This window comes from Chrysoperla carnea, chromosome 5, assembly GCF_905475395.1.
Source record: "Chrysoperla carnea chromosome 5, inChrCarn1.1, whole genome shotgun sequence".
Classification (NCBI taxonomy): domain Eukaryota; kingdom Metazoa; phylum Arthropoda; class Insecta; order Neuroptera; family Chrysopidae; genus Chrysoperla; species Chrysoperla carnea.
In genome coordinates, this window is record NC_058341.1 from 56,479,733 (window position 1) to 56,496,262 (window position 16,530).

At 31.3% G+C, this 16,530-nt stretch overlaps 1 protein-coding gene across 1 annotated transcript in view; it reads right to left on the bottom strand.

Moving 5' to 3' along the window:
- The window catches only part of LOC123301015 (CD109 antigen), an 83,697-nt gene that overhangs the window by 975 nt on the left and 66,192 nt on the right, over positions 1 to 16,530 (bottom strand). The window contains exons 2-11 of the mRNA XM_044883728.1: positions 8,809 to 9,291; positions 8,231 to 8,580; positions 6,712 to 7,166; positions 6,116 to 6,196; positions 3,764 to 4,603; positions 3,000 to 3,677; positions 2,535 to 2,894; positions 940 to 2,432; positions 702 to 876; positions 114 to 219 (exon numbers count right to left, since the gene is read on the bottom strand). Of these exons, the coding sequence (XP_044739663.1) occupies positions 114 to 219; positions 702 to 876; positions 940 to 2,432; positions 2,535 to 2,894; positions 3,000 to 3,677; positions 3,764 to 4,603; positions 6,116 to 6,196; positions 6,712 to 7,166; positions 8,231 to 8,580; positions 8,809 to 9,281 (5,011 nt within the window). The 5' untranslated portion in view covers positions 9,282 to 9,291. The remainder of the gene's footprint in view (positions 1 to 113; positions 220 to 701; positions 877 to 939; positions 2,433 to 2,534; positions 2,895 to 2,999; positions 3,678 to 3,763; positions 4,604 to 6,115; positions 6,197 to 6,711; positions 7,167 to 8,230; positions 8,581 to 8,808; positions 9,292 to 16,530) is intronic.

A 16,530-nucleotide genomic window follows, 5' to 3' on the forward strand; every position in this document is an offset into this window, starting at 1 on the left:
TCAAAGCAGGTATTCATACGGGAGGAAGTAATTGACCTCTCTAAAAGTACAGAGGTCACTCATACGATCATAGAATTTTTAAAAGTTAAAAAAGTAGCAAATTTAACACATACCTGGTGCATAATAATCGTAAACGCGAATTGGTAAAAATCTGGACATATTCGCAACTGGATACCATCGTTCAACCGTAAAATTAATACAAGTTTGTTCATTATCCAACTAAAAACAAAATTAAAATCAAATTACACAGTGAAATTTTTAATCCTGCTTCATTGTTGCCGGGTATTTAATACCCGAGGGTATTAAAATAAGCGCGGTATTTGCAATAGTTGTAATATTCTATTGTTGTCTGTGAAGAGCACGCGGCTAAGTTATACCTGGCCACAATGGCCACATAACATTTATATAAACGTGTTTATTGTTTTTATTGTTTATTGATGAATTGTATAACCCTTTTCACAGTTTTACGTATTAGTAGGGTGGAGTTTACACGTCTCACGTCTATGAAGATAAAAGGCCAGTGGCCACGTAACACTATATACAGTGTATTTTTTTCAATTCTTGATGAAAATATACAAAAATAATCATATAAGATTGATTCAGTGTACAATACTGTACATGGGTAAAATATACCTGGCCACAACGGCTATAATCTGTTTCGTCGCGACGATGACGTTAATCAAAATTTGCAACATACTTACATAATCAAAATAGAATAAAACTTTGGATTCTTGGAATCTTGCACGTTGTAAATTGCGTACTTTACGTGTTAAAACATATGCATCCAAATCTTGTTGTTGTATAATATATCCTGTGGGAATAGCAACATCTAAAATAGCCATTCCAGAACGTATAGATTCATTTAAATTCGTCCATCTAAAAAATAAAAATTGAGTTAAAAAAGAAAACTTCAAAGACTTAAAATTTGTGAAAAATTACCTTTGACAAGTGAGATAATTTATATGAGACTGATTTCTACCATAAAAGTGTGGTTTAACTTGTAAGTCGAAAGCCTGTACCGGTGGTAGTGTCTGGAATCGCTCTAAATCCACATTATATTGAACAGACATTTGTAAAATTGCGTATCCAGCACCTTTGGCTTGGACTTTCACTGTACCCCACGCTTCAGGAATATCCACAGATTGTAAAACTGCCATATTTTTATCGGTAACATAAAGCGTCTTTGTTTGGCCTGGAAGTGAAGTGGCTTCAATTGTAATTTGTAACGATGAAACTTCTCGCAATCGAGAGTGTACCGTATAATCGATTAACGCCTTAAATGCAACACCTGAATCTTGGGTTGATGCCCAACCACCGTCGGTTAATCTCTGAGCATTTAACCATTTTACAATTGGATCGATAAACATTTCTTGTCGACCAACATAAGTTAAAAGAGCGTAAGCGGTTGTTTCAATATTTTCAGCATCGTATTTATATGGCAGACGCGGAAGCAAGAATGGTTTTTGATTTTCCAATTTATAGGGAATTTGTGGTACTTCTTCTCGTCCCCAATAAGTCAATTCTCCTTGTTTTCTCTGATGCCGTGCCAATATTCCAAATGCATGTTCAGCGTTTGGAGCCTTGGCTAACATAAGAGCATAAGCAACAATCGCAACTTCATAAGGCTCCCCAAATTGTTCTAGTAATTTCATATTTCGTTCCAACCATGCAATTGCTTTTGATTGAGCTAGGGAAATTTTTGCTCCTAGCTCACCCGTTACATCTTTCACCGCATCCAGTGTTATTAAAACATGCGCCGTTAATGAAATGTTTCGATGTTTAATCAAATCCGTTTCGCCCCAATTCAATGTGTGATTCATTTTACGATCAGGTAACCAGGTGACTTCGTAAAAAGCTCCTTCCTCACCTTGATGCCGTAATATCCAATTAACAGCTTTTTCAATTACATTTGGATCAATATAAATGAAATTTTCCCATTCATAAAATGTTGCCGATTGGAAAATTCTTACACAGTATGCAGTTAACCATACACTTGGTGAGGATTGATTCCAATCTGTACGGAAGAAACTAAACGATCCATCTGGATTCATAAACGATAATTGACGCTGGTATCCAATATTCATATAATGGAACGATTGTTTCTCCAATGTGCGATTCCGTTGATTAATTAAACGCATATATAAAGTTGTGTACATAACCGCAGCGAAGCTGTACATATTTTGTTCTCCAGAATCCATGGGTAAATGAATTAACGAGGTTGCATTTACTGGCATTGTAGGAAATATTGGACCGACAACATCCCCAACAATAGAGATTCGAGCATGATTCGAACCGAATACATAGTAACGATCCATTTCGTATGGAATAATTGGCGTTTCGGTGACATTTACGTGCATATATTGGAACGCATACGCACGATTACTTAAATCAAGAAGAATTGCTTGGTGACGATGTTGAGGTAATCCATCAGCCTAGAAAATATGAATGATAATTAGCTTTAATTTTGTAAATTTCAAACGAATGTTTCATTAAATTTGGGTGCTATTTTTCAACGCGTCGTATTTAAAACTTACCGTTACATGAAGTTTCTTAGTAACTTTATCACGTCCAATTAAAGTTGACGCATGAATCGTGACGTAAATATCTCCAAGGCGAGTTGGAACAATTGGAACGTAGACAATAGTTGCATCTTGAGCTTTGATGTAGATAAAGAATTGATGTTCTCCAAATGAAGTACGTGGTTTATATGAACTAACTATACCGTTTAATTCAACGTGGACGAATTTATAATCAGGTGAGCCATTTAAAACTACAGTGGCTTCCACATCGGCTGTCATGTAGTTAAAGACAGCCACACGAATACCAATTTGTTCACCTTGCCGGGAATTTTCTGGCATTTCTACGTTGATGAAAAATGGCAGGACTCCAGTGTACTGTAAACAAATATATTGTTAGTATCTTTCGAATTTTAGTATTCGAATTATTAGGTAATTTTGAAATCTACTAAAGATATTGATATATCGGTTTTTAATGCTTACCTCAATAGCTTGTTGTAACATTCCAAATCCTAATGATGGACTCATACCAAATGCTGAAATCATCCATTGCACGGGACGTCTTGGAACATCCAAATTAAATAAATACCGCCCATGTGGCCCAATATTAATATCTTTCCATAACCAAACATTCTCGTATTGCCGTTGTATACGATTAAATCGATATTTTCGGAAATTTAACAAATCTGTGCCGTTATTATACTGACAATTCGTTTCATCAGTACCATCATCACAATCTGGGATAAAATCACAACGTTTTTCGACACGATAACATCGCCCACTTAAACATTCCGCCAGACCTTGTGATATATTACAAGTCTCGTGTCGGCGCGGTACTAAGACATCACTAAATACAACTAAACCGGCGTACTCGAAAGTTCGATTTGCGTCTATACCATATGTAGACGATGGGAAATATACTAGCTCATCGGGACGACCTTGATGGAAATGCCAGGTATGTTTATGAGTACCGTTGGTTGCTTCGTCAAACGATGCCATTTTAGTGATGACTTTGGCATATGTTAATTCGTTACCAGCTTGCATGGAGTAGAATGAATCGTCAATACCGGATAATCCAACATATGCTCCAGGTTCGCCGTAAATTGCTACTTCTACTTTTTCACCTGTACGAGCTTTTTTATTGTTGATAAATACGGTGAACTAAAATTGAAACACAAATCAATATTTGAATTAATTTAAGTTTCCCTAAAATAGCTTCCAAAATCATTTAATCTAGTTGAACTTACGTTATTTCGCGAAATTCCATTAACGGGGAATGTTAAACTATCAGCCACAACTTCACCATATTTTCCTACATGCCAAACCACAATTGTAGCCACTGGTGCCATTTCTGCACTTAACGTTACAGCAAACGTTCGAATATATTCTTGCATATTTTCTTGACTTGTTAATAAAACAATACCTTTCGACATAATAATATAATCGAAATTTTCGATCCAGAAATTACTTTGTACGTGGAATATAATATATTCTCCAACTTTGGCATCTTCTGTCGAAGTGGATACCTTAATTTGATGATTACTCGGCGAATAATGTGTTAAAAGTAAGAGATCAGCGGTTGCCCGTTGACCCATACTGTCTTTAAAGAACGCTGATACACGAACTGAGGAAACTGTGTTTAGCATTTCATTGGCTCGATCGCTTTCTTCTAAACCAAGCTTGGAACGTAAATCAATTTTATGTCTCCATACTCCTGGCTTAAGTGAAGACATAGGTAATTCCTCAGGTTCAACGGGACGGCGACCTCCTTCACGCATATCCACATTAATTTGTAATTCCATTCGACTTAAGCCTAGACGTTCCGGTTGAAGGGGAGATCCATCATGGAAAGATGCCACTATGAATACGTCAAATGGCATTGTAGGTTTAACAACTTGAGGACTACCTCCCAAAAATGCGATTTTAATAGATGAATTCACAATACGTGACATGGAGTAACCTTCGATTATTTCATCCAAAAATCGATCACCCACAGTAGCGATCATTTCAACTTCCACACCCTCTCCACTTGGAATGGCCGCTTGAAGTTCGCTGATCGGATATTTAAAATGGTAAACTCCATTGAACTAAAAAAATAATTTCAATTTATTACAGATTTTTAATATTTATGTTCCCATTCAATGAGCTAATAATCTGTTATCCCGGACTCATATAACTAAATTTTTTCACACAAAGCTGAACAAATCTGGAAAAAAGTTATTAGTTTTGCTTCGATCAGACATCGGCTTCATTTGTTTATTTAACGCGTCAGCACTCGCGTTATGAGCATTTTTCTCACGCTTGATTTATAACATAAATAATTTTTATTTTTCAAATGGTATATGAGGTTGATACTTTTTTTATCTTCAAATAATTTTATCTATTTCCGAATTATGAATTTTTCAGATTTTGTTCAACCTTTCAACAGTTTTTAAAAATGTAAAGTCCTTCAGAAATTTTTCTCTCATCACGAGAGTAAAGGTGTAAACAAAAAATATTAACTTTGTAAATTCTCGGACCTGTTCGTGTACTTTCGTTAGTTCAATATTAGTCTTACTCAGTAAATTAAAGAAACTCATGATATAGATATGGTGAAATTTGTTAAAATTAATCTAATTATTTAGATTATTTTTCTGCTCTAATATTTTCACTCTCAAGCATCATTCAATAATCACGTAATCAAAATACTTTTAATTAGCTAATACTTTAAAACATAAATTTATATAAAATTATGCAGAGGTTACGATTCACAAAGTTAAAGAATAATAACACGCGAAATATTTGACGCATGTGCGTAACGCGACTAAAGATTACCGAAAAGTGAATATATTTATTCAAATTTTCGCTTGAAGCTCCACTTCTAGAGATCGTGGAGTATTCAAATAAAGCTCAAATTGTTCGTTATGCAAAAAGCTACAACATAAAATTTAAGCGACATTTGATTGTTAATAACAATTAAATTGTAAAAAATTGCAAAAATAATTTTTTTTTTCACTCCAAATTTAAGACTCCTGTACAATAAAATAAACTTTATCGACCATAATGAAACTATGATAAATGATAGTTCTTTGAATGCCAATCAAAATGAGCCTGGTTCCGTTGCAAAATAATAACTAATTTTTTTCTAATGAATTTATTTAAAAAATCAATTCAAACAATTATTTATAGAGTTAAAATTTTTTTAGGACAATTTAATTTGTCTCGAAATTCATACGAATTCTATATTTTAAAAATTAAAAAAAATTACAGTACAATCTCACTTCGGATTACTGGATTGTATAGAATAATGCATAATATCATCAAAAGCACAAAAATAATTTTAAAAAAAAAATCGAGCGCTCTATGATGTCTAGAAGCGGAATTATAAGCGAAAATCTGAATAAAAAAGTCCACTTTTTTATAAATTGAAAAAAATAGAGTTGTGTCTGATCGAAGCATAAATATTTTTTCCGAAATCCTGATGAAATTTTGCATAAAATTAATTTTTTCCTGACTTTTACAACTATGCCAAACAAAATTTTCCTTGGTTGATGGATTATAATTAATAATGGAGAACGTGAATAGAAATAGAAAATAATGTACTTATATAAATAACTTACGTAGTTCAAGACTGGATAACCAAAATATCCTCCAGGGTATGTATATTCTGGACGTTTTATCCAGAAAGGATAATTTTCATTCTAAAACAGAAAAAAAAAATTGAAAATTACTAAAATAATCAAATATAGATGTCCCAAACGTAACCTGACAGTTTTTGTAAAAAAACTAATTTAGCAGTTAAGTTACAATTGGGATGCCACCTTGTATATTTTTAGAAGTGAGTGTTATGTAAAGAAAATCTAAAAATTTGTAGCCTATAAATATTTACTAAGCAAAAACTACTGAAGATATTCGTGATGAATTTTAAATTATTTTGTGATAATTCAGTAAGCTATATTTAGTGATAGGAATAGCTCAAAGACTTCAAGTTTTCCGACAATAAAGATTTGGAGATGTTTTACTTAATTTAAATCAGAAAATTTTTGGATTTTAGTAAATGTAATCCAAGAAATAAATTTTTCCTTTTAACTCTTCTACTAATTATTCAAATATCAAAGAAGAAGATAATCTTTCCCAGTTTGGTTAAAATTAAAAAAAAAATTATTACACTTTTAAAATTTCTTTACATAGACCCAAATTTCATATGAACACTTACAAAATCTAAATATCGAACAACAGGCGGTCGAGGATCCACATATGTATCTGAGCTTCCATAAACCGTCGGCCTTAAAGCACGTACAATCGCCTTTAAAGTTAAATTACCCCGTACAGGGGCGCCATTTGTATAATTTGCGTAAATCGCTCCCGTAATATATTCTTCATTATTAAAGAAAAATGGTGCCATTGTAACATTAACTTCGAAACGTGTTTGATAATACTCTTCAACTTGAAAAGCTAATTCTTCAACTTGTCCTTGTGCTATGACTTGTACACGCCATTCGCCGTAGACGGGTTGATCGGAAAGCTGGTAATCTAAACTGACAGTACCTAAATTTGATTGACGTGATAACCAACGACGCATAATATTACGATGTGGATCTAACATGTAGACATCGACAACATCCTCGAAAGGTCGAAGTTCAGTATTGATTGGAATTGTTCGGAATCGTACTGAAAACAGAAGAAAATTTCTTTGTTATTAGAAATTCCACACCTACACATGTGTGTTGCATGTATGTGGCCTATTTATTTTTTTATGAATTATTTAGAAAAATAATCAATATCGGACACAGTGGTTTATATTAAAGTTTCATATAAATAGTGAAAAACGATACCAGAAGAAAGTATGTGCTGCGCTGTAAATCATCTGTACTTATTCTGTTGCCTTTTATTTGGCGAATTTTCGATCGTTTTAAAACGGTCAAATATTCTTTAAATTCATGTCTTTCTTTCTGGACTTTTAAGCTAAACTGACGTCATTTTTCATAGGTTGTAGCTCTTTGTATTCTCAATTCCATAATAAGAGAGAGAAACGCGATTTCAATTCGATTTTGCCAAAATCTTACATGAGGTCTAAAAAATAGATTCTTTATTGTCTCGATTTTACATGAATAGAACCTTCATGCTAAGAATTTACTAGTTGCGCCTATAGACGAATTTGTAATCTGCTGCTGTGCAAAAATGACTATTTCTAACGTTTTTTTTATATGGATTCTCGATAAGCCGATTCAAGATTGATAAAATAATTAATTCTTTTGAAAGAATCGCCCATCCCTATCCACAATAGATCATTTTTTTGTATATCAAATTCATGGACCTATGTGTCACCACCAGTTATAGCACAGGAATCAAAACCGTAGTAATTTTATGAACAAATTATTTTCGAAAATCGAACTAACGGGCGTTAAAGTCCTTGGGGTACATCTATTAAGCTGATCAGGCGATTATGGAGCAATATATTCTTCACTTTTACGATATTATCGTCAGTTGAGTCAGTCTTCCGAAAAGAGGAGTTTTGATAAGACTGATTTTTTAGAGTGTTGTTCATGAAAGTTTGGAATAATTAAGAGTAGCGCTACTAACTAAAATCATTAAATCGTATTTGTTAATGATTACCGCGTGCTTTTCAAATTTTAAAAGATTTTACACTAAGATGAAATAATGGAACTTTATTTTAAACCACTTTGTACAAAACAAAAGGGAAAAAATAATTTAAAAAAAATAATAATAATTACCTAATTCACTTTGTTTATAAATAGGTTTTTCCAATTGTATAAAAATGGTCATAGCTCGTTGTGAAAATGTCAAATGAGTTTCATTATAAAATGCGGAACCTCCAAGGACACTATCATACAATCCTTCAATTCGTAACTTGTAATCGCCTGGAACACTTGTTGGTGGTACTCGCATAATTAATGTTTCTGGAATACCTTCTTTCACTTCTTTATTATCACTACTCAATTCAACACCATTTCGTTGAATACTTGAACGAATTGTTAGAGGTAACGATGCTTGTAAAATGCTGACAGCTACTTTGTAGATTTGTCCAGGTCGTACCATACGACTGGCTACAATAAAATATGTTCTACGGAGAAAAAAGTCAAATTTAGAGAAAATTTTAAAAACCGTTATTCAGAGAGGGCTTAATGTCCCACACGTAAAGAAACGAAGACAATTAATTTTATCTTCTTTAAAATTATGCTGAGTAGTTAAAAAAGAGTCTGTTCTCCTCCAAAAATTCTGAATACAAGCTTGTCATTTCGGTAGTAAGACCCAAAACTACAAATTCAAGGAAACAAATTATTGTACTTACGCTTCATTAATAATAACACTATTACTCTGCAGGCCTCGGTTTCTATTGAAATCTTCTCGATCACGATTTCTGTTGAAATCATCATTCGTAAATTGTGGATTATACGGCCGATTCGGACGTTGCGTAAAATTTGGATCATTTGGATTATCGTATGGGTTATTGTTATTAAATGTTTGGAATGGATCATTTTGATTAGGATTATTTGGGAAATTTGGATCATATTGATTAGGGAAATTTGGATCATATTGATTTGGGAAATTTTGATTACCCTGGTTCGGAAAATTTTGATTACCCTGGTTCGGAAATTGATTTTGATTTGGATTTGGGTACTGCTGACTTGGATTCGGTTGATAATTGAAGGGATCGTTTGAGTATGGAGTATTTGGATCAATTTGACCCAAAATTGGTAATATTAATACGCATATTATCAGTGTCGTCGGCGGTGGATGAATTATACGCCTTTTGAGCCGCATTTTTCTAAATCTGTAACAAAAATAAACAAAATTAGTTAAGGTATTTCACAAAGAAAAGGGAACAATTTATTTTTCACTTGGGTGAACAATTTGTTATTAGAAATTCTCTGATACTAATACAGGGTTGTTCAAAAGGAAGTAAATATATTATATGTGATATTTATAGTTAATTTAAACAAAGCTAGTGAAATACATATAAAAAAGAGATTACCACTCTTAAATATTTGACTATCTTTGTTTAACATATAAATTTCAGATGTAAGTGGTAACACTTTTTGAACAACCTTGTGCTAATTAAGAAATTAACAAAATTAAGAAATCATGACTAGCGATGCCCTATTTCGCCAAGGCTGTGTTAGATTGAAAATTGCCTTTTTCGAGAGTTTTAAAATTGCATTCCCAATAAACACCTTTACTGTTATGCATAAATTTTGAAACGCCCGGTATGTCGAATGAATATGACGATATAATATAATATTAACCAAATCTCTTTTTCTGGCGTTTCTTTAAAGTGAATGAAATTTTTCTAAATATAATATTTTTAACACTGAAAGTATAGAACCAAGCGTAGTATTTGACTGTCAGAACGGCTTGAAATTTAAGTGAACGTTGTCAAATTCGTGCTCCCCTGCGAAAATGTTCATAGCCGGGGACTTTTTTCTCAGAGAGCTTGGCAAATTACTTTCCGACAGGCTTAAAATTGAGATTTATCTAGGATGCAAAGGTAGCCATTTTACACCCGGAAATTTCGAATATTTTGATAGGAATTTTTTTCGTTTTTTTGGGATCTACATGCTTTGAAACGTATTAAAAAAAAATTCCCCAAAAATTGACCTCCTTAATATTATCGGAGGAATTTGGTGTGTACTAGAATTAATAGACTAATCATTTGAACCTACCTAAACGGACCCTATGGTCTAAGTGTATCCCATTCCAGGTCAGCCACTGTAACCTAACCTTACCTACTTACTAAAAATTTTCAACTTTCTATCTTTTAACGTTTTTGAGCAAATCAAAACTAAAGTTTTTTTCTAATTTGGACCCTCACGAGAACACAAAGATTTTTAAGAAAAAAATGTTTCAAACCAAAGTTGTTTACTTTTTCATAAAAATCAGCTTTTACGTTCAAATTTTATCTCTTACGACTTACAAGATCATCTTAGTCGTTAGGTTTACAAGACTCAACGGACCTATGTTGCTCAATTACGAACTCAAACTCACTTTTTAGGACCTAAGCACGCTATAAAAATAGAAACAGCTCGATATCTTTTCTCGTTTTTGAGTTATCGTGATGACGGACGGACATGCGGAAATGGAATAATTAGGAGATTGTAATTGTCGTAGAGGAAAAAGTTGTTAGGCACGGTCTTAATAGAAGCTTCTCAAATTTCCATCAAGAAATGACTCTTAAATTCTACGCTGGGTTCTAGACGCACTAGTTCATTTACCTTTATAAGATTGACAATTTGCCAAAGGTCAATCAAAATTATCTGCCATAAAATTATGTTTACAATTTTTCGAGTAATTTGTTTATAATTAAACGACATTTTTTTTGATGTTTTTTAATAACTCCCCGCATACGGTGAAACGAACTTAAAAAATTTAATTACTGTTCTTGTAGTAACGTTAATTGAACTTTCTGGCACAAAGCCATTAATGTTATAGGAGATTTAGAATAAGTGTATTATTTAGTTCACACATTGCTTTTAAAACTATGCTTTTAAACTTTTAAACTTTTGATATGCTGAGTGTTGTTTTAAAAACTTAATTTAAGAATACAATATAATCTTGTACTGCGTGTTTAAAAATTATTGCTACTTATTATGTTGCAATAATGTTGTCCCCTTTTTTTTATACAAATCGAAAACAAATTTTTTACGGTTTTTACGTTTTTACTTGCACTCGTTTTTGTAATTGTAAAAATTTAAGAAAAATTTTGGTATCTGTTTTTGGATTTTATAAAATAGCACCCAAAGATACATTTTATTTGACATTTAGATAAACATTTTAGAAGAAATTGTCTAATAGAAATCTAATAAATCGTTCTTCATAAAATATTTCAATCATTAATTGAAACCCGATTTTTGTATTTTTTGGGTCAAAATTATGTTATGTACTACAAAATTTTATCCCAATAAAAGAGAAAAAATTTTTTCCGATTTTTTGCAATTTTCTTAAGAGGTCTTTGGGAGAGTTTCTAAAAAGGGTTTTCATCCTTTGAAAAAATGGATAAAATCTAGAAAAAAATTTTATTCCTGAATTTGATTAAACTTGGCTTATAGAGTAATTTTGATAAAAAAATATAAAAATCGGGTTCATTTAGCCATTGGATGAATAGCTTATTTGAAATACCTGCTTAAAACCTTTAAGTAAAACTTTTATTTCGTTCCGATTCTGGAGATATTCCAAAAAATACTCATCTAAACGTCAAAGGAGCTGGATTATTATGTTTGACTTCCATAAACATAAATCGTGGAACTAAGATCGAAAAAAGAGTTAAGCAAGAAATCTGTCTGAGTGTACTCAACAAAATCATATCCATGCGCACTTGTGCTTTGTTGATTTACGCCCATAGGGTGGGGCAGAAATACTCTACTTCCGGACAACACATTCTTTCTATTTTGCATTTAAAAAGCTATTGTATTTTGTATTATGGACAATTCCCAGCATTTTTTGATCCTTGACTTTTTTTACTGAACCTCAACGTTTTCGAGATATAAGCACTTAAAAAATAAAAATGCGGATTTTCGTCCAAAAATCGTTATTGACGAAAATAAAGATTATTTTGTGGTTCCGTTAAAAAATTTAATTTGTAGGTCATTAGAAAGTTTTTTGGCTCGTGATTATTTTTTCCAAACCTCACCGTTTTCGATATATAAACCTTTTAAAAAAATAAAGTAAAAATTTTTGCCGAAATTCGTTATTGACGAAAAGATATATGACTTCTTATTTTGGGCTATATGATTTTTATGAGTTTTTCCGAAGCGATTAGGTCAATATTATTATTTATTTGTTTAAAAAAAATTAGTTTAAACAATATTCTACCGGGTTACCCTCCGGCAACCTGCATTTTTACGTTCAGGAGAACTTTTTAAACGGGATCCTGCAAAAATTTAACATACGAAAATTATTCATGCTCAATGACGGATTTTGCCGTATCTAATAATGACCATGATAATGACCAATTTTCAGTCGGTTGACTTTTATCATTTTTGCATTAATTATTTCAAAAATGATTCAAGTTTTTGTGAAACCAGCTGCTTGTCAGTGTGTGTGTGGCGAATTTATTTAATAAATTAATTTCTTTCCACAAAACCAGTAATTTCATGTCCAATTAACCGTTTAGGTTTCATTAACTCTTATTTAATAATTGAAAAATAAGGTGTTACTTCAAAACTAAAAACTAAAGCAGTTATATAGCTAAAAAAATAGGTAAAGTAACGCTTGATTACTTATTGTTTAATTTTACACTTCATTGAAGTTATTTTTAGGGACATATTTTATATGTTAGTTACGAAAACAACCCTCTTAATTGTATTTCAATTGTTTATATATAAATTATATTGTATAGGGTGTTTTTAACCCCATAAAATTGTTATTTCTCATCTTAAATGACTCTTAGTGTACTTTATTATAAGTATGTTTTGTGTAAGTACACTAATCATAATTATTATTAGGTTTTTAAGACAATGGGTACTTTTGTATTTAAGGGTGTTAACCAATCGGGGGTTTATTCAAAGCGTGAGAATTTATGTATTTGTTGAAAGAAAGTTGAAATATGTTTAATTATTGTGTCAATAGCTTTTTAAAATAATGTTTGCTAATGCAATCCGTGTTGAATTAAGACATTTATGAGTCCAGGGGCGGACTCATATTTAAACTATACGCACAGGCGTATTAGGGCAAACATAAATTCTCATTAAATAATTATTTATCTTTCCTTTTAACAAAACTTTTCTCTAAAGCTAACTTAAGCCAACAAAAATGATGTAATTGGCTATAAGTCGTGCCGAACTGTGGTTTTTGAGATATTAGCTTCGCAGGGCTTAAGTTTAAAATCCAATGCACTGATAACGTCATATTCTAAAACAGACCAAGAATACTATCGAAGCAAACTGATTATCGTAATTTTTGGGGCAAAATTACCTTAATAAATGATTTTCATTAAAATTAAAAAAAATTTTTCTTTGTGGCTAATTTTGACCCGTGCGTGGGCAGAAGATTTCTGAATATTTTAGATTAAGAATTTTTCAATTAAGTAAATTATTGGCAATTTTTGTTCGTATTATCAATATTTCTAAGCCTTACAAACTTAAAAATTAAAATTAATACCTTGATATATTTTTCATATATAAAAGGTATAATGAGCTTGTACATTACCTTATTTTCCCGAATAAATATATTGTGTATGAACAAAGATCTCAACCAGTTTTGTACCAACTCTTATTTTAATTTAAGAAATTATGATACATTGTTTAAAAATGAACTAAAAAAATATGAAAATGATGATTTTTATTCAATTTTATTTTTTATAAAAATAGAAAAATTTCTCACTTCATAAAAATTTCGATATAGAAAAAATTTATTGATTGGAACACAATATTTTATATACATTTTTAAAACAAATGTAATAAATTTTCAGATTAAAATCAAGCATCATCGTTAAACTTGTTAAAAAACATATTGTTTTATGTAAAATGGTTTTTGAAAAACGGTAATAAATTTTTCATATGAAAACAAAAATTTCAATAATAAATCATTCATATACGGTTTTACAATCATAAATATTATCTATCAAATTAGACAGCAAAGTGGTTCACAGAGTTGGTCCACCTACTGTTGAGTATTGAATACACAGAATTACTTTTTCGCTCATCGACAGGTTTTGATTCATGATTAACTAGATATGAGAAATAATATTATACTAGAGTTTGTTGCTGACCTCTTTTAATCAGTCACGATTTAAAATTTAAATGATCTTTGATTGAGTGTGGATGGTTTTTATGGGCCATATTGTAACTTTTATTTTTAAATACAAGGAGCTAAGTAGTTTTGTTGTTTAATGGTCTATCAAATCAATATTAACGATTTTGTAGACAGAAAAAATTTTCAAGTGTGTGTTTGTTCGAAAGGTTAATGTTTTTATTTTTTAATAGGGGTTGCATAAATACAGAGTGGTGCAAAATGTATATCACGAGTGTTAATTAATTTTTTTTTTAAATAGATACAATATACTTGAGGTAAATAAAGCATTTCGTATTAGGCATTTAGAATTTCACGGTAAAAAAAGGTCATCACACTTCACTAATTATGGTATTGGTCCGCTGTGGCTCGGTTCACGGCACCATCTTGTCAGTAACGAACGACAGATGTAGTTTCATATTTTCGATTAATAAAGAGATATTCCTAAGATACTGCTTGTGAGAATAATAATAAGAATTCTCTTTTTTGAATATTATAAATGATATGTAACTAAAAAATAAAAAATTCTAGTAACATTAACATTTTAGCAAACTTTTATCTGTATTTGTCTATAAAATTATTTACATGAGGTTTCCATATACAAAATTTTCTCCTCTTAAGAGTGAAATTTCGAAAAATCCGTTCTTACTGAGCGTCTACATCGTAAAATGAATAACTCTGCTAAATTTCAAGTCAATTGGAAGTATAGAATTTCAGAGATCTCGTGATGAATCAATCAGTGTTATTTCGCTTATACACTGAACAAATTTAAAATAATGGCAACTTCATCCCGAAGTTGGCCGTTTCATATTAAAATAACGTAAAAATACTTTCAAACAATTGCCTAACGAACAAGTAGAGCTAAAAAATATTTGTATTTACAATAGAAGGGGATTGAATTTAAAATATGAATTCATTGATACAAATCAGTAAAGTTAAATAAACAAAATCATTACTTCTATGAAAGAGATTGATTTTAGTTGAAAATCATGCATTTTACAGATGGAAAATAAAATTGTACTTGGTTGGAATATACAATCGTGTAAATAAAGCAAATCGTTGAATTAAAAAAATATTTCTTTGGGTTTGCTTTAAATAGAGTATTTGGTTATGATGACCGCATAACTATCAGGTCAAGTCCATATGTGATTGAGTCAACTATATGAAGATTGTTGTTACTAACTTACAGAAAGTTTGAAATAAACTTATTGATCATTTTTATAATATATACCATTTTTTGGTATATTTTCAAACATCGATAGCGCAGTTGATTAAGCTGTAGACTTATATTTAGATTATCTATTACTTTATTAACGTTTTCCCAAAATGCACTTTACGAACTTGCGCTCTAATTCCATCTATTTCCTCAATATTAACGTATACGGAATACTAAAAAATAAGAATAACAAATTCGTTAAAGACCAAACAAGAACAATACTAATCCCTTTCTTAATACATAAAAATAATCTTTTGTTTTTCGTTAATTTGATTTGTTTTGTTTTACTTTTTTTGAATAATATTTATTACTTTCATTTTTTTCTAAGAATATATGACCTGTTGTTTTCCATCTTTCAACCGTGTGCGATTAACTCTCCTCTATAACCCCCAAACCAAAAACATTAATGAAAAGTACACGAATAGCTCTCCTTATTTTAAAGACATTTTATTTATGATCGTGTTTAACAAAAATAAATTAAAATGTCGAGTGTGTAGAAATGAGAAGGTTTTACGTGAAAGTGAGAAAGAGATGGGCGTAGATAGGTGTACGAATTGAGCATTAGCTTACTTGAGTGATAAATTTCGACATATAGTCTGGGCATTCTTCATTTCTGAGAAGTTTTGGTCATAAGGTAGTCAATTTAATACTATATTTCTGTGTATTATATTTCTAGGGTCGGACTTTTCCACTTAACCTGTGACTTCTTAAGTCAATATATCGAAGCTCGTTCGTACTTCATACATTGAAACATTAAATTGAAAATTAATTAAAACATTTTCACCTCCGAAGAATCTTTTTTAATAAGCAGAACGATCGAGTGGATCGGACAGGAGCTTGGATATTAAGAGAACCGTCACTTTTGTGAAAAAGCAGTCAAAACTTCGGCGAAAGTTTATCATACAACTGTTTTGGACGGCGTTGCGCAGTCTGTCAGCCAAAACCATAGAGATTCAGAACCTCAATCCAGGAGAGTTTAATATAATGATAAGCGAGTGCATCAAAATATCGGATATTTTTTTCCCAACGCAAGGGCTAAAAACTTCTAGAACCCAAACAACTCCTCTGTAG